The sequence below is a fragment of the Rhipicephalus microplus genome, chromosome 10 (assembly GCF_043290135.1).
Source record: "Rhipicephalus microplus isolate Deutch F79 chromosome 10, USDA_Rmic, whole genome shotgun sequence".
NCBI lineage: Eukaryota > Metazoa > Arthropoda > Arachnida > Ixodida > Ixodidae > Rhipicephalus > Rhipicephalus microplus.
Window position 1 is genome coordinate 67,701,376 of NC_134709.1, and position 25,458 is coordinate 67,726,833.

Sequence of the window (25,458 nt, forward strand, 5' to 3'; positions counted from 1 at the left end):
CAACTGGTTGCCCAGCTGTACGCCTGCTTTGCTAGCCCTTACAATGATTCGCCACCATTCCGCCTTAGTGCGCCTCGATGCGTGCAGAAAACGCGCATCGGGGTACTCCAGTCTGTCTGGACAGTGTGCGCAACAACTCGGTCACGCTAAACGTGACGTCACTGCCAACTGCGCACGCGCTCTTTCGTTCTATGTAAAGCAGGCGCATGGTGGCGGCGCCAGACACAGTCATCGGGAAGCCGAGGAAGCTCGGCGCTGCCGATAAGCAAGGCGCTTACCGGAAATGACGGCACGCTGGCAAGTGAGACCGCTGGACTCGACTCGTTTCAACTGGTCCGTGACGTACTTCGGCCGAGACGGTGAGAGGCGACTGTGCTGAACTCGATTGGATCTTGGAATCCCTTGGGAGTACTTCACACAATGTGGTATCACTTCGTACGACCCGGACCAGGTAGGAAGTAGTCAGCTCCGTCGTGCGCCATTAGTGCAAGCTACACGCGGCCTTTTCGTTGGCGAAAAATAGTAATTTCGTGTGTGCAGATAGAATACCACTAGTCTAGAGCGGTCAGCGCAGGTGCTATTTTCTGCATAAATATTTAAAGACTAAAGCCGTAATTATACGCAAAATGATTATACTGCATACTAAGCCTCTGTGCTATAATTTAAGCATGAACGTAAGGTTGTAGCTGGTGCGACGTAGAAGCTGCGAGATACAAGTGTCAACGGCCACACGCTCCGCTGCTCTGAACGAGTAATTCAATCTGTACTAGAGAATGGTGTACCAAAGCTTATCAGTAGTAAACGCATCTGGCGCATAATAGCCTTGATTAAAAAGGTGTGCACTTACCCCCGTGCTTTTATGATTAATCGACACCATTTCTAAAATGAGCAGTTCTGCGCGCTTCTATTTCGTTGCGCGATAAGATACGACAATGGCTTAAACGGCCGTTAAGGTGAACGATGTGCTGTCGTATCACAACCAAGGAGGGGAAAAAAATTAGAACACTTTCTATCACCCCATCACTCGAACACAGCTGCATTCTTTGGAGCGCCTCAATCATGAGGTCAGGAGAGTAATCACAGGGTTGCCAAAGTGTGTGCCCCTCCCTGCATGCACTAAGAAGCTGATGTCTCTGCACGAGGTGAAACAGGTCACGAGACTTGAGTCTACGCATGCAGAAAATTGGGCCATGACGTATCTCATCTTTGCGTGCTACCGCACAACTCCCCGTTGGGAGCAAATATGAATCGCAGATCCCTAACCTCTGCCCGAAGAAAATGGGAAACGAACATTCAGCAAGACGGCAAGCCCACGCCCGAAGCCACGAGAAATAAATGCAGGTGATACGTAGTGGCAACCACCCCCATAGCTCTATAGTCCGCGCACGTGAACGCATTCATAGTGCAACAAGAGTAGCCACTGTAACAAGAGCAATCACTGGCGTTTGCTACGGCATGGACCGACATGGAGGTCACTTAGAGGAAAACCAAACTGCGTATAGCGGGTAGCGTTCATATATCTACGGGGAAGCATATGCTGTCCTAAATTTTGCCAAACATGCCGAGTTCGCCACTCAGACCTTACGGGTCACGAAAAAATTCACTACAGAGTATTTACCGACTCCCAAGAGGCATTTCTAGCTTGCAAGCACATTCGCACTACCACTCCTGTCATTGAACAACTGCTTCTCTACGTGCGTTGTCGGCGAGGACGACATGATTTCGATTTGCAGTGGGTTGCAGGCCACATCAGTATACCAGGAAATGAAGGGCACATTAAATGACGCACGCGATGCTGCTACACAGTCCAGTTTCTCAAAATACCGAATCTCGAACAGCGAACGCGTCATACCACGGGGTACCCCAGTGGTTAGTGCTGGGCCCCACTTTTGTTTTTAATTTACATCATTTTAGCAACCAACGTAACTGCATATTAGATGTTTGCAGATGACATAGTAACAATATAAAAAATGACTCCTGCCGACATCATTCACTTACAGTCTGGCCTCAGTAAACTAACAGATTGGTGTCCCGTTTGGCCGGTGCAAGAAATTAACATATATAAAACAAAGCACCTTATGTTCAGCATGACGACAAAGTTTCTGACCAATTCATACAGATTTGACAATATCACAATTGACACAATTTCACTATATAATTATTTAGGCGTTATATTTATTTAACCTTGACCTGGAACAACGACATAGAGTACTCAACTGATACGCCCTTGTGGTATTTATACTCGGCGACAGCTTTTCTTGACAGAACTGTGGAAGCTATAGAGCCGAACCACCTGCATGCGCGCGCGCCAGGAAATAGTAACTATTTTATTTTCTGATTCTAATAGCTACTTGGCCCACATAAATAAAACTTTCTTCATTATAAGCATAGAACAAGTATGGGACGCTGTTCATGGAAAAGAAGTTATCGTGCGCCCTAGTTTTTTTTTTTATTTCTTGGACGGCACCACGTTTTCCGCACGCCGGCTGCGTCTGCTGCTTGCTCTTGCAGCGGCGAGCACAGCATCGGGCATGGAAAAGCTGCTCATCGTTGGAACGCGCCGTCTTTTATACATCACGCATCGAACTTTCCAGCCTTGTCACTGGTGGCCGCGCAAGCTCTGAAATAAGCTTCACTGTTCGCGTCTTGCGCGCAATCTTAACAACGATCTACAACAATTGTGAGGCTTCTCGAACACTGAGGCGCACTCTGCGCCGATCATTGCTGACAGCTTTTGAGGGCGTAAACCGAACACAGCAAAACTGAAACAAGACAGGCCCGTGGCCGGATCGTGCCGCAACCGGCCTTCCGTTTCGCCTGTACCAGGGCTCAATACCGTAAAAGTTAATATTCGATCACGTGTGGCGCGTACCCGTATATACTGGGCTGAACACGGAACCTAAACTTCACTGTTATAAAAGCTGAATAATGCTGGAAAAACGTTCTGAACAACGGAAAATTTTATATGTACCAGTATATAAACAGCACAGTAACTAGCTGCATGTATGCACTCTCATCAAACTTTAACTCTGACGTTTCCATTTTGCATGCATACATTTTGCTAAACACACTAGCGCAGCGAGCAAGTGAAAACCGAAACTGGAACCGAAATCGGCAGCAAGCTGCCGGAATTCCTGCGGGGCTTCCGCACATTTGTGTGCAGCAAGCTGCACACAAATGTGCGGAGGCCCCGCCTCCGTAGTCTTCGCTCCAATGTCAAGAAAAGCTGTCGCCGAGTATAGAGCGTGGAAACAGAAAAGAAAAGACTCCAAAATACAGGCGAGCGCTCACTTTAATTTATTCAAAGAAAAGGCCAGGTTTTATCTTACACCAAAACACGAAAACTCATTCGTAAAACCACAATTTAAAAAAAAATGAAGGACAGCTATAACCTCCGAATTAAAAAAAAAGCGAAAAACTCACGTGTCTCCTACGCATAAAGACACCACGTTTTTCAACGGTCAGGCTGATGGTAACGAACAACGATAACGTTGTTCTTCAAGAAAAATGACGCCAGTCCTTGCCAGGACTGGCGTCATTGCCTTGTTATTAACAAAAACATATGAAATAAGACCCACTCTTAAACGCATTGTGTGCTATGCACGTTTATTTCGTTGATAGAAGACATCAAATGACACATTGGCGTTTACCTCAAGGACGACGACAAGCGTGGAGACGCGAGACGCACATTCGGTATTTACGGCAGCACAAAGCGTATCTTGGATCACTTTTCCATTTTTCGCTATGAGTCATAGTTGCTCTAGTTAGAGCAGATAGCAAAGAAGCTTGGTGGTGGTAGTATTGTAAAACAACGTGAAAATTGCAAATGACCTTATTAATTTGTCTAAAGCCCCTGTTTTGTGTCGTGAAACGGCAGAACATTTTTTTGGCTTTGAAACTTCACGTTAAACATGGGATTGCTTGAATCAAACGAGTTTGTTGCAGCAGTGTTCATACAGTAAAACGGTTATGAGTGGCAAAAAAGGACGAAGACGCAGTCATGGTGCCTCTAGATAGCAACGTTTTCGAGAAGACTGCAACGCGGAAAAATCGCGGGAAGTACAAGCGCTTCGTGAAGGCTGTCTGCATCAGAGGAACATAACCAGAATAACATCAAAGAAGACATAAGCTAATTAATAGATACCGCTTACGTATACAACTTACACAACTAGCACAGAAGATTCTACGTAAGATTTCTTCTACTGTTCAGCCTACCAGGTGGTGATGATGATGATGGCCTATATGCATGGCTCACACCCAGTCTGGGTGGGGGGTGATACATATTTTAAAGCACCCTTTTCTGCATCATATCATGGTCAGCGATTTCTCATATCCTCTCTTTCGGAGCCTTCTTTTTAAATTATAGTCTTCGGAATCTCTGTTCCACTGTAGAAATCTCGATTAAATCAGGGTGGTCTTTATCGCAAATCTTTAAATATAAATTTCTTCTAACCATTCTATACTCCGCTGCATATTCAATTCATATGCGATCACTTCTGATTATCTGTTCTTCGTCGTCGTCGTCGTCGTAGTAGTAGTAGTAGTATTAGTAGTAGTAGTAGTAGTAGTAGTAGTAACGCAAGCCAGGTGATCAGTATGGGTAGTGTATAATAAAATGAAACAAAATCGCGATGATGAAGTTATTCTTTATCATATGCACTTGCGCACTTGCAGCTTCGCTTTGGATGGTTCTCATGGCATATAACAGACTGTCGTACTGATTTTGTTTTTTTTGTTGGTGGGGGAAGGGAGTTTCACATTTGTTTAGTGGCGCTGCTACGGAGACACCGAATTAGTTTTTGGCGGAACTCACTCATGCTCAAATGTTTAAATGCACGTACATACCCCATAAAGTGGAAGGGCGATGGCCGTGGAGATAGCTCAGTTGGTATTCTGTTTTTTCATGTGTGATTGCTACGATATTGAAAGTTAGCTACTATAATCCGGACAGGTTTTTATTCTAGCAGAAGAAGTGTCTATCAATCCCCAGAAAACAAAAACACACATGGCCTCGTGCACCTTCTGTATGGCACAAAAATTTCTTCATCAGGGTGCCGTAACTCAAGCTTGAAACACTAGATGACAAGAACATTTCTTCCAACACTTCAATTGTGTTTTTATCTACATAGTACAATATCGCCGCCGCAGTACTCAGCAGCGTGGGATAAGGATCAGCCGTGCGAGCATAGCAGACACATGCTGGTCAATACACAGTCGCACATCAACTATCGACACCGTGTGAGGCACCAGGGACTCAATGAATGACGCTACTGAGAGAGTCAACCGCGACCTGTGGCCACGGCTCGTATGAGTGGGGACATGCCGCTCCCGCATGTCCCGTTAAAGTCGTCCAGGTCGATGTCAAACACCGCCACCGGAGCCATGGCCATCTTGTTCGAGTACGTCAGCCTCATGCGTTCCAGGAGTGCCCGCTCATCTGCAAACGTCGCCACCTGGACCAACACAATCCGGGCGTTTGGTCATAGCGCTAAGGACCTACTCCCCTGAACAGATAAGAAATATGACATGGATGCTTGCGACCCTACGCCAGTAGGGTCCAAGACACACGTTCCCACACTGACGCAGCCCTATTGTGTAAGCAAATTACCGAAGTAAACTTGCACTTATTACTCGAATGTCATTAAGCGATTGATGCGGCTATGTGGAACGGCATTATTTTCTCTGAAGATTCGATTTTCGATTTTCACACACACTGGTTACAAGGACGGAGCGATGATTCCGGCTCACTTTTGTATAGCTTAGCACATGAAGTGTCAAGCCACTAGTCTCAAGGACGCGGGCTTGATTTTGGTGACGATAGGATTGAAGTGCCGGAGCACACAGTGTCCTTAGTTTCATGTACGCTTGCATGACGCGTAAAGTATTTGTATTAGTGTCTTAGCAGCGTCTCTTCGCGTAATTCACGTCAAAAATTAAACTCTTTCTGAAAACAGGGGCTAGGACTCTCTCTCTCTCTCTGTGTATGTGTGTGTGTGTTGGAGAGAGAAGAATAGAAAGGCACTGATTGATAACATAAAAAAATGTTTAGTTGTACATCATTTTTATTTCGATTTTTACGCTCTAAAACTATGCAACGTCGTCCCTTCGGGAATTCACGCATGCCGGAGAACAAGAAAACATTTCTAACAGTTGCAGCGCCATATCTTTTTATTACGATAGCAATTATACACTCTCGACGGGTTTTTGCTGTCGGCGTCTCAGTCTCGAATAAAGTCTACATTTAGAACATACCTCGGCACATCGTATGCTCTACCACGGGCAAACGCTCATGAGTGGGGGCGATTAACGCCGCTGAAAGGCAGATCAAACAACTGGCTCATTGCCGTCACTATTGCGATAACATCCCCATTCGTGCTAAACCACGGCCCGACTGTAGAAGCCCGTCGGCCATGGTTAGACCTGCCATCGCTTGCTCAAAGATATTCTACGCTCCGGCCATCTTGAACGAACATTAAAGACGCGGGGGAGGTGCATGGAAGGGGTGGGGGGCATTGGAACCCCGACTGTGAAATTTGGGTCTAAGAGCGCGGTCGCAATTGCTGCCGCGCGCCCAATTTAGACAGACTTTAGTGGTCGGCTCGCATATACGTTTATTCGTGCAGTGCCCTCAATGCGAAAAGACTGTGAGAAAAGAGCCTCTCTCCTCTGAGCAGCCGTATTCTCGCATTAGTAGTTTTAGAGTTACGCGATATCGAATTAAAAAGAATCAGCCTCTAACCTTACGTGCTACTTTACAATCTGTTGCTATAGCACTCATTTCTTCGCCTTTGCGGTGATTTTCAAAATTATGATTTTCAACAAATCTTGTGTCATCACGGCAAACACTTGGCAAGCGATAATTCATCGCGATACCTTCGCTGGTGTGTCGCGTGTTGTGCTGGTGCCTCCGAGCGATAACGTATCACTGTCGGAATAGTGTATCATTACGACTCGTAGTATTCGGTATAACGCCCCACGAAATCGAGAGTACTCCAGAGAGCTATTGCCGCAGAACCTCTCCTCTGCTCGACTAATTTCATCACTGGTGCACGAGTGCCGTACTCAGCCACGATCTAGTCGACAAATAAAAACGCGCTGCTTAGAAGGGCGTCATCGACAGAAAGGAAACCAATCAATGTTTTTATTTTGGAATCGTAAGTTCTAGGCGTGAAAGTAGTAACCACACTTTACACCACCATCGCGACGAGTCTGACTGTGAGCCAGGCGTACGACCCCCGCTCCAACTTCTTCGACAAGCAAAGATGACGCGAAGTCTACATTCACGTGATAGCGAAAGGAAACACCAATCGGTAATGCCATAATATGCCATAGTACGCCATAGTTAGTATACCATAAATGCAATCTTAGTGACACAAGTCTCGAAGGACATTTTTTTTTGTTTGCGACAACGAAAGTACCAGTCGCTTGCTCATTTCGTGCGGCAAGTCTTATTGTCAAACCACGTGAAGGTGCATGAAAAGTCCTGCTCTGTTCCATGCTTGCTCTTTTCTGTAATGCCTGCTCTCTTCCGTAGTCGCTTGGGCGGCTCGAAGAACACTTCTTGACCTATCTATCCTTTGTGAATGGGAACACATTTGCGGCGTAACAGCAGAATTACAAGTACATTCGACCCTACGGAAGCTATGCCTGTTCCGGCGTAACATCCGGGAAATGCCAAAGATAGGAAGGTAACAGGTGGGTTGAAATGTTCGTATGTTTAAATGCATTTGTGCTTGTAGTGTTCCAGCGCACTCACGAACATCGCTTACGTTCACAGTCTGGCTGTCCACTTGGCGGGCGACCATGAGGCACAGTGGGTGCGAGCTCGTTCTGATGACCGGCTTCTCTTGGCACACGGACGCATAACTCGTCCTGCCAGGCTGACGCGTGTGGTTGTCCCACTGCATGGTGCCCAGGATAGGAGCTCCCAGCTGAGCCACCGGCGCCAAGAACGTCTCCGGAGCCACCTGCGACCGATGTGCAGTTAAACATGCCTGTTTGCACGTGCTTGAATGCGTGTGTCGCAATCCCATAGAATCGATAGTACGATATTGGCTACAAGTAAGACACACAGTGGGACAAGACTAACAACGCCGAAGGTGCAGCATACCAATTGATGATAATCCGAAAACTGTTCCGTCATGCATAATTTACTCGTTTCCCTCCCCTATTCGCTGGTCAGCACATTTTCGAACTTATATGAGGCATTCTTGGGCCGCTGTTTTCGTTTTAGAGCACAGCCTGGAATCTTCATGGACGTTGGTGGCACTGTTGTGGTCTTACGTGTATGGGTGTTCTAAAATAAGCAGCATTCTGTTTTACTGTGTTATGGTGTTTGGTCGGCTGCTTTCTTCGCTGCCCCAAACCACGATACAATATTCCCGACGAGGTTCCCAGTTTTAATGAAGGCATTACCTTACCTGTAAGGCCACCCCCGTCATGAGTTCTGGTATAACCCCACCACAACCGTTTTTACCCGAACAGGACCGCCCACCGGTTTCATGGACGCAATAGTATCGCATAAACTCCAAAAAAGAAAGAGTAAAAAGGGTGTCTTTTTGTAGCGACGCCGACAGTCAGGTGAACAACAACTTTATTGCAGTTGGGTTAGTGCTATAGAAAGAGATGCGTGACGTAACATGTCGCGTGATTAAGGGTGTTATTTGATGGCTTCACGTCCAGCCGGGTTACACTTTTTTCCCACAACAGTAATCATCATCAATATTGCGTTCCATCCTTACGCTATCGCCCCGCGCCCGGTACATTCCGGTCACGATCGACATGCCCATTATCAGGGTTACATTGCATTCTTGATAGGAAAGTGGCCAGCGCCGAGTTTTCAAGAAAGGAAGCGCACGCAAGCCTGACGACGATTATTGTTGTGGGACAAAAAGACACGCTTCTTACTATATAATTTTAGAGTGTATCCGAAACCCTTTTTTTTGGTCTCTGGAGCTTGTGACTTCATCTCCGAACGATGCAAAGTAGCCTGCAACGCATTCTGGGAGCCGGCTGTGAACGTCTTTCCTTCGTGCTGCCATCCTATGTCTACGAACCCGCTTGCCTACGTTCCAGCGTAACCGAGTATGATAAGGCCAAGAAATTAGTTACTACCTACCATTTTACGAGCAAGGTGTCGCAGCATTAGCGCCACATTTGGCCTCAACAACGAATGTCGTCAGGAAACACCATCACTTCCCCCGGCACGCTCAGCAGCTAGGTGATTCCATAGAAGACTACGTCACCGCTCTATGGGAGCTCGCTGCTCTGTCACCACGGACAACTACTTCTGCAACCAGTTCATAAAAGGTATCCCGTCAGAAAACCTTCTAGACGTCTTCGTCTAGAAGATTCATCGCTTTCCTTTCCGCATGTCCTCTACACCTGGTACAGCAACTGGAACAGCCAGCGCAGCAAGTTCGCGAGCTTGTTCCGGGGCGCATACGACCGGTATATAATAAAAAAAATTGAACGCGGCCACGCTCATCTTCCCGCCAGTTATTGTCCTCGCAGGCAAGCTCCCGCCGACAGTAGCACTATGACTGTTTCCCCCGAGTGCTTCCGAGGCTCTAACAATGCCTCTGTGCACTGTTTTCGCGGTGGTTCCCACCAGCACTGCGCTTCGTCATTCTTCTGTATAGCACAAGGTCAGCGCTGCCTTCTGTGCGGTTACAGTGGGCTCTTCCCCGCAGTTTGCAACGGGCGACTGCCTGGACTTGTCCAATGATGCTGAGGGTTAGGCGTTCTTAGCACTGCTCTTCCGGAGCCTGCATTTTTGTTGACGTTTTCATTACCGGCCAGTCTTTAAAGCATCTAGTTGAATCGGCATCGTCCGATTCTATATTGGGAGAGAGCAATTTCAAGCAATACTTAGCTGATCAATCACTTCTTTCGGCTGAGCGAGTGAAACTGCAAGAGGATTCCAAGCGCTGCATCATCCTACGTGTTGGTTTCTTCACAGCCGTCGCGTTCAAAGAAGGCACAGCTTGAATCCAGATGCATGATATGTCAGACGGTACAACCATCTTCGCCACTGGTGGGATCAAAGTTTTGGACCTGAGCATTGAAGGGTCATCTGTGCACTGCTTTGAGACGTGAACCATGCTAGCGATTGATTGATTTGTGGGGTTTAACGTCCCAAAACCACCATATGATTATGAGAGACGCCGTAGTGAAGGGCTCCGGAAATTTCGACCACCTGGGGTTCTTTAACGTGCACCCAAATCTGAGCACACGGGCCTACAACATTTCCACCTCCATCGGGAATGAGCCGCCGCAGCCGGGATTCAAGCTCGCGACCTGCGGGTCAGCAGCCGAGTACCTTAGCCACTAGACCACCGCGGCGGGGCAAAACCATGCCAGCGAAACTCGATGCGGCTCAGTATGAGGATAACTAACCAATCTCCTTTAGAAGGCCCTGTCGAAGACCGGAACTGGCATTACAGCCCCACGCCCTCTCCTGCCGACCACGACGCGGGAACGTAGGGATAATTTTCGGAGGGGAGGGGAGGGGGGATGGGACTCGTGCTTAATCTGATATGAGGGCCGGGTAGGCGGATGTGCATGAGCGCCATTTAGTGCTCTCTGTGCTATGGCAAAACTTTTTTGTGCGGGGGGGAGGGGGCAAGGGTCTGGAGTACTACACTCTGGCTACGCCACTGGCGTGTCAGCTTAACACCAGAAAAGTTCGCCTAGCGCTGATAAAAAGAAATGACAATGTTGCGGGTTAAAAGGCCCAATACACAGCTGCTGAAAAAAATGTCATGCCTTTTCCTGTGTGATCTCGCGCTGTGTCTCCACTCTAGTAGTTTTTCTTCTCTTTCACAATACACGTACTCTTTGTTGTTTAAGGATATTGATAAAAACATAATCTAATAAATTATCCGAGTAGTATATTTTGTCTCATTGCGGTGATGCTCCCGCCAAGTGCCCGAACTTCGGGCAGTACTCGAACCTCTGCAAAGGACACTTACGTAAACCAAAGTGCAGCGACTTGACTAATTAAGCGTATCCAGCCTTTCCCACTTTATGTCGCATGATCGCGTATAACTTACACAGGCCAACTTCCCGGTAAGCTATCTGTGGCAATAGAAAAAAGAAATGTTTTGCTTATATCGTGCTCAACACCAGCGGCTCAAAACTGGGCTACCTAGGATAGAGATTAACGCCTTCGTCATCTCGCTTCACTCCTCCGCCGCCTTTAACTCGCATTCATTCTCGTATCTCGCCGAAAAGCGTACACTCGCGAGTTCTTTCTCAACGGCACTAGTGACGAGCTCTCACTGCCACTGATGCATGTGTTGAGCGTCACTGCCTCCACTCTCATTTCAAATACCGCGCCATGCGTAGTGGGCTGAGACATGCATACATACATACATACATACATACATACATACATACATACATACATACATACATACATACATACATACATACATACATACATAACTACGTACATACATACATACTACGTACATACATGCATACATGCATAGTCCGGCTCGCTCTTCGGCCCAGACCTTAGGCATGCCAGGGGTTTTGTTCATTGCATCACGACTCGACTCGAGCGGCTTCCGGTGACATCAAAGCTTCATCGTTTTTCGTAGACATTCCGACATATAACTTTAGAAGAGCTCTATAGATTGCAAGGCCTAGATGTCATCCAGCACATTAATGCTGTAAAATGGGTGTGCCCTATCGATGTGGTAGAGATGAAAGATGGTTGACTCTGCGTCCACCTTCAGGAACGTGACACAGCTCCCATCGCCTATTACTTTCCGCTTCCTCACACGGAAGAATTCGTGAACAGCCACATCGGAGCAACAATTTTCGCCAAGTCGGGTCTTGCATCTGCCTACCATCTAGTTCTGCTGCAGCCAGAGAGCCAAACTATGACTGAATACGTGACTCATGATCTGTTCCGTTTCAAGTTGGCATGCTTTGGGGTGTTGTATGGCCCAACAGGCTTCCAGCAGCTGATGCCATAGAATTTTCTCAAGGAATGCTCTGGCGTCTTACCGGACCAAACGAGAACACTTAATGAATTTAGGCGCAGTTCCCCGCTGTATCAAGACCGCTGGACTCCTGCTCTATACCACCAGGACACCTCTTGCATCAAATTACAGGACCGTGGACCAAGGCATTCTATCAATGACAGAAAGAATGGATTCAATACTTAATACCTCTGTTCATACAGGCGCCAATGGTCAGCGTTGTTTTTTTTTACATAGGTACTACGCCAAGTTTGTTTCCTGACTTTCTAAGTCATGTATCCGCTGTGGGCACTGCTTCGCAAGAATCAAGTCTCCACCAGGAGTGATTCTATTGATGCTTGTTTCCGGAAGGTCAAGTTGATGTCATCTATCACAGCAATTCAGATGTTGGATCCCGCTCTTCCGGTGGTTGTCTCCACGGATGAGTCTGGCCGTGGCCTTGAAGCTGTTCTTCAACAAATGTATAGGCACAAGCTACTGACAGTCGCTTTTGCATATCACACAATGTATACCTTCAGCAAAGAGAAAATATGTGGTTGGTGAACGAAAAGAACTTGCCTGAGTGCGCGACTGTGAGCGTTGGCACACATACTGCGATCTTCGTACGGAGCGCCATGCCTTGGTCTCTGATCTGTCCTCTCAAGACTCAAGGAAACACCATCTTCAGATCGCGCGCTGGTAAGAGCGTCTTATGCGCTCTAAATATTTGATAGAACCCAGCAATTGGTCACAAACTTAAATTGTGGATGCTCCGTCCCGCCACCCAGTGCCTGTTTTACTGGAAGGTTCGTTTTTCAATGAAAAGGTTATTTCTCTCATCTGTCCACTCTGCCTCACCACAAAGAACGTTCAGCAACCTTTCGGTGAAGCTTGCCGCAAGTAAGTGCTTGCACCTGATCTTGGATTCACCATAAGTCAATATCGGGGGAACAACAGCCATTTTTGGGCATGAGCGAAGAACTGCCTGTGGTCGACGACTTGCTTTGGCGGGGGAAACGCCTCGCAGTTCCTTCATCATTACCCTAGAGGACCTTATAACTGCCCGCCCACCAAGCCCACCCTGAGAGTGTGCACACCAATGCAAGACAACAAGATTGATTTTGGTGGCCTATAAAGGGCAAACAAGTGGAGCTTACCATCCAAAGCTGCGTAGTTTGCCAGAGTGCAGACAAGATTGCAAAAACTGCTGTAACTTTTTTGCAACCTGTTCCCTTTTTTGAGCGTCCATGGTGGAAGAAGGCCACCGATACAACCAGTCCGATGGAAAAAGTGCTACACTATTGACGGGTAACCATCACTACCGCAGACTGATTTACCAAGAGGTGGAAAGTTGATACAGTGACATGCCGGTACTCACAGTGACAAGCTTTTTTCTCTCTAAATATTTTTGAGAGGCCCACCCCGATGAAATTGTATGTGACAACATCCATAAATCTTGCTCCCGAGAATTCAACCAATTCCTGAAGGGTTGTGCCGTTCGCCTCTCACACTTTTTTTACTACCACCCATGCCGGTCAAATTGTAGAACACCTCAAAGGTTTCTTCAATAACTTCATACCGCTAGCTTTGCTGGAACATAGACCACTCCACCCAGAGGACATCTAGTACCTAGAAATTTGGAGGTGCACTCCGCCCGGGACTACAGGGGTCGCCCCGGTTCTGTTGCTGCCTAGAAGGCGGCTGAGAACACGACTGAAAGTAATCAAGCACAACCGCCATTTCATTTTTCAATGCCAAACCACTGAACTCGATTTGCTGCGTCATCGGGAGAACCAAAGGCAACATAGCAGCAAGAAGCGGACATATTTTTGTCGAGCCACCAAGACGACGTAAGTGGCAGTTGAAGACTTCGTTCAACTGAGGAAACCGACCGTCACCTTCAAATGAGACCTTCCGTTTGGCAGTCTCCGCAAAGTGCTGTAACACTGCAGACAATATTACTTCCGCTTCGATCATAGCAAAACCTGGAAGGCATCGAAGCTTGCCAAAATTCCTTAGGGTCCCTATGCGCTGCGTCCGAGGAGTCTTGAAGCGAGCAAGGGGCTAGTCCACAAGTGTCACCTTCACCGGAAATACTGAGCTACCTGCTGCTTGTGACGTGCTTCAAGCGATGGCCGCAGCTCTCTCTGTTCCCGTGATCGCCAATGCTGGTCACGACACCGGCCCACCTGAACCACATTCAGGTTCGCATTTTCCTGATGTGGTGCCCCAGCAAACTGCTTCAGACTCGAACCTCCCTGAAATATAACTACGTCCCACTCAAGTGCGCATCTAACCGCTAAGAATGAGGCGGCCCCCAAAATGCTACAACCACTCTACTCGACAGACAAAGGTTTTTCTCTTGTGAGGTTTGTGTTCTTTCAATAGCCGGTAGTAAATTTCGTATGGATAGAATTGTGTTTTCATGGTTTTTTTTTCAGATATTCATTAGCAGTTTTGTTAAATTGTTTTGCGTTGGTGACCACTCACTTTCTTGTTTTCTGAACCTTCTGACGAGAATTTTTAATGAACCCAGCACCTAGCAGTTGATACAATAATAGCTTACTACCGCTGAAAGTTTTAAGAGCGGGAACATGTCTCGGTAGTCCTGCTTTCAGTGCACAGTCTGGTAAGCTTGGGAACGTTAGTGGTGCTGTTGTTGTTTTGCATATGTTGGTGTTGTAAAAACACGTGGCTGGTCGGCTTGTTTGTTTGCAGCAGAAGGCCGTGATAACATAATCCAGCAACATAGTGATTCTACAGGACTGGTAGACCTGCGTAAATTGGCTTGTACCACTAAGCGGAAAGAAGCAAGGGACAAAGAAGATTTACATGCGGATGTAAGTGCAGTGGTCAGTCATGTACTCTTTGCCCTCATACTCTTTTTCGCAGTGCCATATCACACTTTCTGATGAATCAACGAGCCCCGCCGTGGTGGTCTAGTGGCTCAGGTACTCGCCTGCTGACCCGCAAGCCACGGGACTGAACCCCAGCTGTGGCGGCAGCATTTCCGATGGAGGCGGAAATGTTGTAAGCCCGTGTGCTCAGATTTGGGTGCGCGTTAAAGAACCCCAGGTGGTGGAAATTTTTGGAGCCCCCCACTACGAACAAGCCCATACTGGTGCCCCTAATGATTCGGCAGTAAGGCGATGTATTTCTGAACTTTACGTCACGGGCATAACACCCGTACATAGTTGCTTCATTTTGAAAGCGTAAGAATGCAAGAACGCGCGGGTACGTATATTGAAGTGCTATGTAAAAAAATACATAGACAAAATGAACCCAGGGCCCCTTCCTACAGCGTACCTCATAACCATATTGCGCTTTGGGTACGTACAGTCCTAGGAGTTATTGTTATTATTGAGATCAGTTAGTACTACAGTATTCAAATTGCAGAATGTTCACCTACTACGACTATACCACTCCCAGCAGTGTGAAACGAGTCGGATTGACTGGGCTTACGTGTGACAATTTCCCGCGAGGATTCAGGTGGAAGAGATCAGCTGTCGTGCGTACAAAACTGTCCTCGCATGACGAACTTCTTTGTGAGGCTACATTTTAAAATGAGCGAAAATTGTGCCAGCCATTTCGTTGTTATGCTGTTTTTATCTCAGGGCTAAAGAAGCAGTATGACTGACAAACGCCATGGCCACGAGTGGTTCCCGCCTATCGGTATGTACAGCGGACTCCCCGCTAAACGTGCATAAATATATAACAAATGCTCTCGGAGTTAAGCGAAAACCAAAGCGACTTTATAAACCGCGATAACTATTGTAGCTTCTGCCTCTGTTATGAGGTTACAAAGCAACACAATATTAACAATAATTTGCTTCTTACTTCTGAACCGACATATTGTTACGGAGATGAAGTAAAGGAAGAGGAAAGACCACAAGCAAGAATCACAATGGCTTGTCCAAAGTTGTCCAAAGTTGTCGACGACCTCCTTTGATCGTGTGCCACAGCGCATAAGCTATCTACCACCTACCACCTACAAACTTATGACCTAACTGAACGTCTCAACCAAACGCTCACAGAGATGCTTTCGATGTACGTCTCCGAAGAGATGATCGTGACTGTGACACCACCTTGACCTATGTGACTTTCACATATAAATCCTCTGGACATGGCACCACGGAATTCTTACTTTTTTATCTTTTGTATGGTCGCGACCCCGTATTGCCATATGAAACCACCTTGCCTCTCAAGCCATCTGCTTCTGAGTACGCTCGCGAAGCCATTGATCGGGCTCACATGGCTCGTCAAGTTGCCCAGTATTGTCTCACCAGGTCACAGGATATACAAAAAGCCCGCTACGACAACCGGCATAGTAATATAACGTTTGCCCTAGGTGACCGCGGGCTTCACTGGTCACTGTGTCGCCGCGTAGATCTCTCCGAAAAACTTTTGTCCCGATACGCAGGACCCTACGTGGCCTTACGTTGAAGGGGTGGTGGCGCCAAACTTCGAGGCTATCCCAAGCTTGTTGTGGATTTCCTCTGTATACAAGGACTCTCCACACGAAGGGTCGGACCCTACAAGCAAATCCAATATATTTTAATTCACCTCTAAAAGTGTAGATGAATGCTCACTCTCGCGATCTAGGCCCATCGCTTGCGCAGCAGCGCTGACGTTTCAGAATAGGAGAAAACGGCAGTTGTGACGTCACAACAGGTCTGCACTGACGTGAGTGGCCTCCCCCATCTCCGAAACGAGCGTACCCAACGTACAAGCAATGCAGCGGTTGCTGTATTACTCGCATAGTTTCGATCACTTCTTGGCTAAGTGCTACGCATCGAAACCCGCGAAGGCGTTCTGTTTTGCTGGTGCTTGTGTAGCACCTGTGAGTGAGAGCAGATGAAATTCAGCACGATTCGCGTCACAGCCTTGAGTGATCACGTGGCCAAGCCACCTATGCATCGACGTCACTGCTCAACTCGGCGCCGTGAAACCGAAACCGAAAATGGTCCACATAAGTAGATCAATATCGAAATATTTAGCGGAAATACACGAATCTTGGTGCAAGCATCATGCTGCTTGGAGCTGAAGGAAACACTTACAGCAAAGAACACGCATGCCGCAAATTTGGTGGCACCACCCCCTTTAAGTTAGCGACGTCAACTACGGGATAGCGCCATTGCACTCCAATACGTCATCAAGCTCTTCACTTGTTGAGATTGTGCATATTTCGCGCATGAAACTCTACTTCTGCCGCACTTCTCAGAACTCGCGCCGAGATGGTGCTACAACGCCCGGGGTCCTGTTATGGAGATGAAGTAAAGGAAGAGGAAGGACACAAGCTGCTGACAGGCGCGCGAGATGCCAATCAGCCATTGTGATTCTTGCCTGTGGTTTTTCCTGTGTAAATGCATTTTTACAGACGTCTCCTATTCCGTAACACATTATCTTAAAAACAAAATAAACCACAAAAAGGGCATGTTTAAATCAGTCACCCATACACCCCTGTGTGGAACAAACTCCCACATGAAAATCGTTCTGAAGGATAACACAAAATGACCTAGCCACATTTTAGTTGGACGTAGTGAATATGTGTTGGGAAAACCAGAAAAAGCCCTCGCAGATGTAAAGCTTATAGTGGTCGGACTCCATGTGTGGTGCGTGGGCATCGGACAACATCATTATTGTTGCTGATTGAAGTTAATAAAATGAAAATGCTCACGAGCTCGATAGAACATGAAAATCACATGGTTGCGTATGCCCCTATACCATAGTCAACCTAACGCGGAAAACATCATGTTGCTCTCTGCCAATTGTGCAAATCACGCATAAACTTTTCCATCGAAAGTGTTCGGCAAATAATGGGCTTTCTCGTAATTTTTGAAATCAGAGGTACTGCAAGTTTTACACAATATGCGGGGCTTCGTAGTACCTCCGGGATCGGTCCACCTGTCAATAAGCGATGAAGTCACGAGGTGACATCACGTTGTATCTGGTCACACGTATGTCATTATTATGTCCAGAAAAGGCAGTCACAGTAGGTCGATAATGTCGTTAACGTCACAAATTTTGGCAATCTGGCGATCTAGATAACATATTAGGATGATATCTTCGCACCTCAATCTTCTTGTAACCCAAGAGCTGGCGCCGCCGACGCCGCATGCTAAGTTGACTTCTTGCGTTTGATCAGACATCAGTCTTTCCTTTTATTACATTTTAAAAATACAAAAAATTGACTTCAGATCATGGCCACAATCTGAAGTTGATTGCAATGGTACAATGTGCAATGTTGGCAGATATGCATGTTAAATGTCAAAGTCACTTGCGGAGCTGTCAGACTGACATGGTCTATACATATTGTAACGATGTTGAAGGACTCGGGGTATAACAAAACGTATTTATTAAAGGGCGAACCTGTGCCCACAACTCAAACGGACTATGGTCGTAGCACGTTACAGCAGAACGGCAAGATGTCTTCCTCTTCTACTTCTTCAAGAAGAGTCCCAAGCGCGTGGCACACATCAGCAGGGGCCAGCTGGGTTCTCGTGCTATCATCATCGTCTCTGCGCAACACTAGACGGCGCCCATGTATGTCTCTGTGCGCGTGGTGATGGGCGCGTTATTTGAATGCAGTCACTATGTCGTGGCAATATTACATTGACGACGTCCCTGATTCACTAGGTTTCTAACAAAAACTAGTTTATCGCTGCCTGCCCGACACAGCTGTAGTCTTTGTGTTTAGAGAAGTATCGAACGACAAGGGCAAATGATCGCCGATAGTCTAGTAGGTAGGTGATGTCGACTGCAGCATTGATTATCGGCTTGATGCGTGAACTGGTAGGGGCCACCGCTTAGATTGTACAACACACCAACACGTAGAGCTTTGGTCACGGTTCACTTACTGAAATGCTGTATCCTAGACGAGACTTCTGGTCAAGTGCGGGGATCATGTTGAGCGCTTCGTTGAAGACGTCAGCCGCGACGCTTTGGTCTCCACTGCACCTGACCACGTTGAAAAGTGATCGGGGCGCCGTGTGTGTATGGGTCTTGATGATGATGTAATCGACGTTGGCGGCCACCTGGTCCAAGCTGAAGTGATCCAGCCGTGACTTCACCGGTGGAACGCTAATCATGATCGGAACTTTGGCTGTTAGCCTTAGCTTGCGGATGAGTTGCGGGAAAAGCCTGAAGGTGCCAGGGGAGGGGTTGCATGGGTCTCCTGGATAGTCCCAGTCTATATTCACTCCCTGCATCAATCATGAATGCGCTTTTCGTAAACAGGGACAATATGAAAACTGGAACTTGCTAAGGTTAAAGCTTGGGCGAGTTGGTTCAAATACATGATTAAAAACACAGCGCAAACAACGGCAGGAAGAAAGGAAGAGACAGGACAGAGCGCTGACTTACAACTGATCTTTATTAGGAAATGCGAACAAATATATATCATGGCAGGCAAATAACACGTGTCCACCACAATATCAAAAAATTCGCACAAGCGTCACCATCACCATATCGCTACTGTCTCACCGCACACGTGTTCATCCTACAGATAAGAAGTCCATCTCTTTTTGAGAGAGGGTTACAGATGCCCTACTTACACATTGATCTTTCAGACGTGCAATTTCAGCCGCTTCTATTATCTCCCTAGTTTTTCTTTCTTTGTGCCTGGCTAGGATTTTAGTGTCGCGAAACTGCGGTGTGCACCCACAATCCCTACAATGGATGCCAAGGTGGCCGCTAATAGTATTTTTCACGTTGTACTCGTGCTCCTTCAATCTTGTGTTTACGCACCTTCCTGTTTGGCCCACGTATATCCTTCCACAGGACAGCGGGATCGAATAAACTACATTTTCCGCGCAAAGTATGTAGCTAAATTTATGATTTACTGCGCAGAGCTGCGGCACTCTTGCGGGTTTATTCACTTGCGCACATATGGACAACAGCTTTATCGGCGCAGAGAACAGCACTCTGACGTTGGCATGCTTCCCTATCTTTTTCAAATTGTGTTTCAAAAGTGTACCGTTGTGCCGTATATGCATGGGATCGCACACAATTTGAAAAAGATAGGGAAGCATGCCAACGTCAGAGTGCTGTTCTCTGCGCCGATAAAGCTGTTGTCCATATGTGCGCAAGTGAATAAACCCGCAAGAGTGCCGCAGCTCTGCGCAGTAAATCATAAATTTAGCTACATACTTTGCGCGGAAAATGTAGTTTATTCGATCCCGCTGTCCTGTGGAAGGATATACGTGGGCCAAACAGGAAGGTGCGTAAACACAAGATTGAAGGAGCACGAGTACAACGTGAAAAATACTATTAGCGGCCACCTTGGCATCCATTGTAGGGATTGTGGGTGCACACCGCAGTTTCGCGACACTAAAATCCTAGCCAGGCACAAAGAAAGAAAAACTAGGGAGATAATAGAAGCGGCTGAAATTGCACGTCTGAAAGATCAATGTGTAAGTAGGGCATCTGTAACCCTCTCTCAAAAAGAGATGGACTTCTTATCTGTAGGATGAACACGTGTGCGGTGAGACAGTAGCGATATGGTGATGGTGACGCTTGTGCGAATTTTTTGATATTGTGGTGGACACGTGTTATTTGCCTGCCATGATATATATTTGTTCGCATTTCCTAATAAAGATCAGTTGTAAGTCAGCGCTCTGTCCTGTCTGTTCCTTTCTTCCTGCCGTTGTTTGCGCTGTGTTTTTAATCATGAAAACTGGAAGTTTAGCAAAATGAAGATTATCAAAGCATGATAATGACTACTGCATGAAATATAAGCGGTCAACACGGCGTTTACGGCACTCCGTGAGGCAACATTTCGGTGCCGCCCCATGGGTATTTCCAATCTGCTTATGAGAGGCAACAAGCTGGCGTAGACGCGTCTGCATGTCTTGTCTGCGGTGACTGCTGGATCGCGAACGTCTGTACTACAAGGTGTCTAGCACGCCGAAAATAGATTTGTGGGATGCTTAGCACTTTCGAATAATGATGAAGCGAACGGTAACTTGGATCGTCTTTAAAGCATCTAGGTGAATTTGCCGGCTGAGATGCTCAACTATATGATGGACCATACGCTTCTGGATGAATGGCTAAGTCAATGTTCAACTTGATGCTTCATTTCTGTACAACTTTTTGGTTGTGCTTCTGTCCGACTTGACAGCAAAATGTGGCCCCACCGTGGTGGTCTAATGGCTAAGGTACTCGGCTGCTGACACGCACGTCGCGAGATTGAATCCCGGCTGCAGCGGCTGCATTTCAGATGGAGGCGGAAATGCTGTAGGCACGTGTGCTCAGATTTGGGTGCGCGTTAAAGAACCCCAGGTGGTCAACATCCCAATCGCATTGTTATTAGCGCAGCTTAATAAACAAGTCGGTTTCTAGAATTAAGTATCTATGCATTTACTAAATAGAAATCATCGCCTCAGCGCTTTGTATAGACCGTTAAACAGCGAAAGCTGAAACGTGCGGCCCCGTTATTTAGCACTGGGTTCTACTCGATGCCGCGCTGAAGCCCTTTACTGGTAATGGTCATACGTACACGCTTCTTAATGGGGTTAGACACACGTTTAGCTTTGGTTTACCATAGTGTTTATTTCGCATGCAACACATTGTGCCTCGAGCGGTCAATGTCCTCGAGGAATGTAATGAGCGTCTAAATGCGTTTCGCAAAGTGCTAACTACAGTGGCTCTCAAACCACAAGTCATCCCCGACGTCACAATTGAAGCCAAGGTGCCGCTGGAGGAACTCCCGTCGAAAGCTGGCGTTCGCCGCAGCAAACGAGATCCCGCAGTCGTCACGTTGACGCTGTTGTGCCATCTATAGAGAAGCGTTCGACGTCGCGAGCTAACTCGGTGGTGTGGTTTCCAAGATCCGTCCTCCGCCAGCGCTTCCATTGCTGCTGGCGATTCCGCACGGCTTGGAAGGCTGCCGGATCATCGATACGCGGTTGCTGCCGACAGTCAGCCTCCCGGGCCTGTTTCTGCGCCCAGACTGCACCATCGTCCATGCGAATGCGAGCTCTTACGTTTCCACTGCCGGTGTTCTTCTAGTGTTCCTTATAGCTTACTCACGTGCAAGCTCTCAGTGAAACGTATGTGAGCGCGCTCGGCCTATGACCTAAGCGATAACATTTATAAAGAAGATCGCTCATGACATCGATGTCGAATGGCTTTTTCAGGGGCGAAGCTCCTCAAAGCGGCTCCCGTTCGTCCCTCATCACAGTACGCAACATGTCTTGCGCTTTGACCTGCAAGGTGGTGGCGGTGGGAGATTTCTCCTGCGCGTTGTTGAACAATATAAAATTCACAGCGTGCGCTTTAACTAAACGACGAATATTCCTGTCTCTCATTCCCCATTAGCAGCCATTGGCAGGCACATTGAGCACTATCTGACAAGAAAGAGTTGCTACGTTAAACTCGCTCTTTGGTTTTAGAAAGGTTTAGCGAGCTTTGGACCACAGTGCCACGAATACAATGAACTATACAATGAACTCGAGGTGGTTAAAGGTGGGAAGTAGACCCGAAGGGCAAGCCGTAAGAAAGTGTGCGTGTGCCACCTCTCGTTTAGCCCTTGGAATGTCCGCTGGATGGCGGTGTTTCTATATGGGGAATATGTGATGAAAAGATGTGAGATGGTGGTACTTGGAGTGTTGACTAGATGGACGAACGGACACACAGACAGATGCATGGCCGGACGCACGGATGGCTGCACGAATAGATGGACGCATGGACGGACGCAGAGGCGCATGCATGGACGAACGCAGGGACAGACGCACGGATGGACGTGTGGACGCACGAACAGATGCACGCGCGGGCGGGCGGACGGTCACTTAGACGGACGCATGGGCGGACGGAAGCAAAAACGAATGGACGGACAGATGCTTCACCCCACTCTTCATCATTCACCCGGTGGATATGCGGCCACTTGGTTTTCTTTCTCCTAGCCATAAACAGCCTTCGCTCTAAAGAGAAACACTGCCTAACATTGGCGTATTGATGTTGCACCTAAAATATGCTTAGTATTTGTTTTTTGATTGACAATGCCAAGTTTAAAGGGAGCCACGAGATTAGGATGAGTGTTTGTTGAGCAAGAGGTTAAAATTTCGCTGTTTGGTTAAATCGTTATTCACACCCAACAGACACACTTACCGAATTTTTTGCATTAAACTAATAAAGGAAAGAGTTTTAATATCGTCGTTGCGACGGCAGTGCAGGTGCGTCTTTCTTGTTCTGTGAGACCGAGCAGGGCTCGGTCACTCCAACTGCTACCTCTTCTTCAAGATCTGTACGCTATATAGACGGTGAGTTAAACTGTATTTGGTTACAATATTCAGTTTCTCATACGGTGACAACACCAGCGGGTCGGACGTGGCCACCATTTTTTCTTTAAAACTGCTTGACCAGCACTCCTATTGGTCCGCGAAGAGCCGATCCCCGGCGGACGACACAAAAATCAGTTCGAGAGCTTCGTAGCAGTGTTTTATTGCCATGCAAAAAGCCTAACTTCATGTCAACACACGGTGCTTTTTTTTGCAAACTTTTTACGCTGTTAGTAGTTGGTCACGTGCAGTGTTAGTGCAGGTTACGAGGAATAATATAATGGTTCTAGTTATAACTATGGTCAATGTAAGCACGGGGACACTTACCGTAAACAGCTGATTCCACTTTCCAATCTCGTCCTTCACCTTCGCTGCCAAGTGCGCCCAGTCGGTGTGCACAAGTACGAACGACAAGTTCGTGCTGTCTTCGCGCGCTCCTCCCAACGTGAAGTAGATAGGTGCGTATTTGCCGCGGTGAGACAGCCTACCCGTGGACTTCATGTCTCTCCAGGCTATGAGGTAGCGAACCGCAGTCGGGTACTTCCAGACTAGCGTGCCTGACGCCCAAATGGCGTACCCATGGATGACCATAGCAGAGCAGTAGTACACCGGCAGGAGAGTGGGCAGGTATGTGTCCTGGAGCCGCCAATACCTGCGAACGCCAGTGTGGCCGTCAGGTTTGGGCATTAGATAAACCATATTTATCTTCCAATTAAAGAAAAGTATTAGGTCATCTTGCAATAGCGGTGCCATGACCGAGTAACAGTGGGTTCGACCTAGTTTCTGCTGGCTTGACTTCAGTGAAAGGTTTTCAAGGCATTGGAAGGCCTGGCTATGTGAAACGTAGAGTTATATGGCTAGAAAGAGTGTTGTCGTGACTGCGGAAGTTGAATGAATAATTGTGTTTTAATTTGACTCCACATGATAGCAAATGTCTTAGCATTGCCCGCATGTCTTCCTTTGCAATTGCTTGATTAGTAAGTTCGAGATTATCGATGGCCTGGTTGGCATGGCTTGAATTCACAAGGTCTTAGCAGTTTGTTCATTTGAGGATTCTGATACAACAATGACTCAATTGACAATGTTTCAGTTAGCATAGTCTTCTTTACCAGCACCCCATAGTAAAATAATTAATTAACCTTCATAAGGAAGTCTTAAGAAGGCGAAGGAGACAACACCTCCGATGTTGCAAGGGTCCAAGAGTGCGCAGTCGCAGTGATTGCCGCGTGCAGAATAAAGACATATACGACGTGTTTTTAAAGCTGGATCCGTATATAATGCTTCCAGAAATATTTTGGATCAAGCATACACTCACTAGTTAGTACGCTCGATAGTCAAATTTGAAAAGATGCTTTCAGCTACTAGTGAGCATTCAGCCGAGTACCTTAGCTGATTCCCGCCATGACAGTGTTACAACTATCAAACGCCATTTTTATTGTACAAGTTCTTTATAAGTTTATAGCAAGAATTCAGCTACCAGTGAGCATTCTTAGCCACTAGACCACCGCGGTGGGGCAAAGGCATAAGGTGCTTCACATCTAAACTCACAGGGTGCTCTGTGAGTTGACCTAAGACTCAAATCATATCTACATCATGTTCTTCCTAATCGATGTAATGAAGATCTGACGCTCCCCACTGCGGGGTTTTCTAGCCCCCTAACGTGGTTTCCTTACTGCCCCAAAGATCGGAGGCACTGCATTCTCATTGCTCCTCAACTGGCTAATGCTCTGCCTCCAGCATCCACCCTTTTTTGAAGAAGCAGCAATGCCATGCGATGACTTCATGGCATAATGTCACATTATAGGACGTCGCAGTAACGCCTTCAAGTCATCGGATATTCCAGCGAAGCTTGTCTCTCAATGATGCCTTACGGGGCCTCCATCAAGTCATTTTAATTGAATGTGTTTTTACGCCAAGGTCCGCCATGGCTCCGCTGGAAAAATTACAAAAAAACGAGACGTTTAGCACTTGTCACTTGGAATTGAAAGAGCAACCTGTCGATTTGCAGCGCGCGGTGCTAATCACTACGCCACGAAAGTTACGCAGCATTTTTATGCACGATGCACCGCTTGGCTGCCTTCAGAGCTTCTAAATTTCAGTGCGTTTTCGTTATTAGTATAGCGAGATGGTGTGATGGGCTCGTGTAGGGCACGCACTAAAGGTTGTCGCCTCCTCAAAGCGCCGCTTCCACAGAGCGTTCTCTCTCTCTC

At 47.1% G+C, this 25,458-nt stretch overlaps 1 protein-coding gene and 1 long non-coding RNA gene across 2 annotated transcripts; one reads left to right on the forward strand and one right to left on the reverse strand.

Annotated features, from left to right (window-relative positions):
• The first annotated feature begins 277 nt into the window (after positions 1–277).
• Positions 278–8,329, forward strand: LOC142774761 (uncharacterized). The gene is made up of 2 exons (XR_012886543.1): positions 278–451; positions 7,778–8,329. It is a non-coding gene; the product is annotated as an uncharacterized LOC142774761 (long non-coding RNA).
• On the reverse strand, positions 5,007–24,576 carry LOC119181630 (putative chitinase 2). The gene is made up of 4 exons (XM_075875784.1): positions 23,576–24,576; positions 18,830–19,174; positions 7,770–7,967; positions 5,007–5,453 (listed from the first exon to the last, which is right to left on the reverse strand). Exons 1-4 carry the CDS (start codon positions 23,999–24,001, stop codon positions 5,280–5,282), a joined length of 1,143 nt encoding a protein of 380 aa, XP_075731899.1. The 5' UTR covers positions 24,002–24,576; the 3' UTR covers positions 5,007–5,279.
• Between the last annotated feature and the right edge of the window lie 882 nt (positions 24,577–25,458).